This window comes from Pygoscelis adeliae, unplaced genomic scaffold (assembly GCF_000699105.1).
Source record: "Pygoscelis adeliae isolate BGI_AS28 unplaced genomic scaffold, ASM69910v1 Scaffold103, whole genome shotgun sequence".
NCBI classification, from domain to species: domain Eukaryota; kingdom Metazoa; phylum Chordata; class Aves; order Sphenisciformes; family Spheniscidae; genus Pygoscelis; species Pygoscelis adeliae.
Genome location: NW_008824723.1, coordinates 922476 through 923785, shown reverse-complemented (window position 1 = coordinate 923785; position 1310 = coordinate 922476). Strand labels below are relative to the sequence as shown.

The window sequence follows — 1310 nt, the reverse complement described above, 5'->3', positions numbered from 1 at the left end:
GTAAATAGCAGCCTTCGGTCTCCTTATGCAAGTGCCTAAAATGTACAGTCATAAACTGTGACTTCCCCCACTTTTAGGTGCCTGGCCATACGAAAACCAGTTAACCACCTATATCTACTGCTACACAAACACGCTACCAACGAGAGGTGATAGGCAGCAGCAGCGCTGCACTGTGAGCAGCATTATTTAGATGTGTTCTTCCTGGGATCGCGATGCACCCAAGGTTTACGTGTCAGCAGGCTTGGCTTTTTAATTAGGGAAACGAAGCATCCATAAGCAGCAAAACAAAACAAGAGGCTTGAAATCATCCTCATTTTGTATTATACAGAATTTCTATATTCATCAGTACACAAGCGATTGCTAAACAGGTCCTCACTACATTTACTTGCAATTCAAAACAAGGTGGTTATTATGCAAACAGGTTAGCTTTGTGGAGGCATCTCCAGGGTGAGCTTAACCCTGTCCTGTTTGGTTCCTCTTGTCTAAGTCTTACAGGTCTGTAAACGTTCATGTTGTTATACAGAACTGTGGAGTTATCGGCCACATAGTGTGGCTGACAGTAGTTAGCCTGGATGGCTTTCTGTGGTGGCGGGGGAGTTAATGAGACATAGCTGTGGAAGGAATTAACCCTATGGAGAGGTGACGGGGGGGTGAAGTTGCTGCTGAATATGAGAGTTCTTGGGGATTGCTTGGTCTGGTGGGTGCTGCCAGCGGAGAGGCTGCTGAAGGGATCGGAAAGAGGGTTAGCGCTCCCCTCGTCGCTGTCGGGGAGGCTGCACTGGGGGGCCCAGCTCTTGCTGAACAGGAAGGGCATGGTGTGCGGTGGAGACTTCGGTCCCCTCACTGGCTTGGACAGCGCGTAAAGGTGTCGGAACTCTTCATCAAACAGCTCCACAACTTGACCCGTGAACTTGGAGAGGAGGTTGCGGTGAACCTGGCCGCATAACCACGTGAAGCTGGAAGGAGAGACAAGGTAAGGCTTAGCATTAACGTCAGCCATTAGGAACTGGAGATCCCCGCAGGGGTGGTGCGAGAGGCAAATGCCTTTTACTGCTGAAGCTTCTTGCCTAAACACAGGATGAAGATGGTGTCACAGTTGAATTTCAGGTCAGTTCACATCAGTGCTCTTTGACTTGGATCAAGCTTTGTTGTTGCAGCTGCCTCTAAAACCTCCAAGAAACTTTGTAAAGTTGTACAACCTCCTAAAGGGAGTGGTGATCCAGATCCACTGCAGGACTAAATGTCAGATACAATACCCAAGGTTTGGGTTCCATGGAAAGGAGTTCAGACCCCCCTTCTGCATACCGCTC

The 1310-nt window shown here is 48.9% G+C and overlaps 1 protein-coding gene across 2 annotated transcripts in view; it reads right to left on the bottom strand.

Annotated features, from left to right (window-relative positions):
- Positions 1 to 298: 298 nt before the first annotated feature.
- Positions 299 to 1310, bottom strand: part of FAM83A (family with sequence similarity 83, member A) — an 11542-nt gene continuing 10530 nt past the window's right edge. For both annotated transcript variants that reach the window (XM_009323332.1, XM_009323333.1), the window contains exon 5: positions 299 to 956. In XM_009323332.1, coding sequence (XP_009321607.1) covers positions 410 to 956 — 547 coding nt within the window. In that variant the 3' untranslated portion in view covers positions 299 to 409. The remainder of the gene's footprint in view (positions 957 to 1310) is intronic.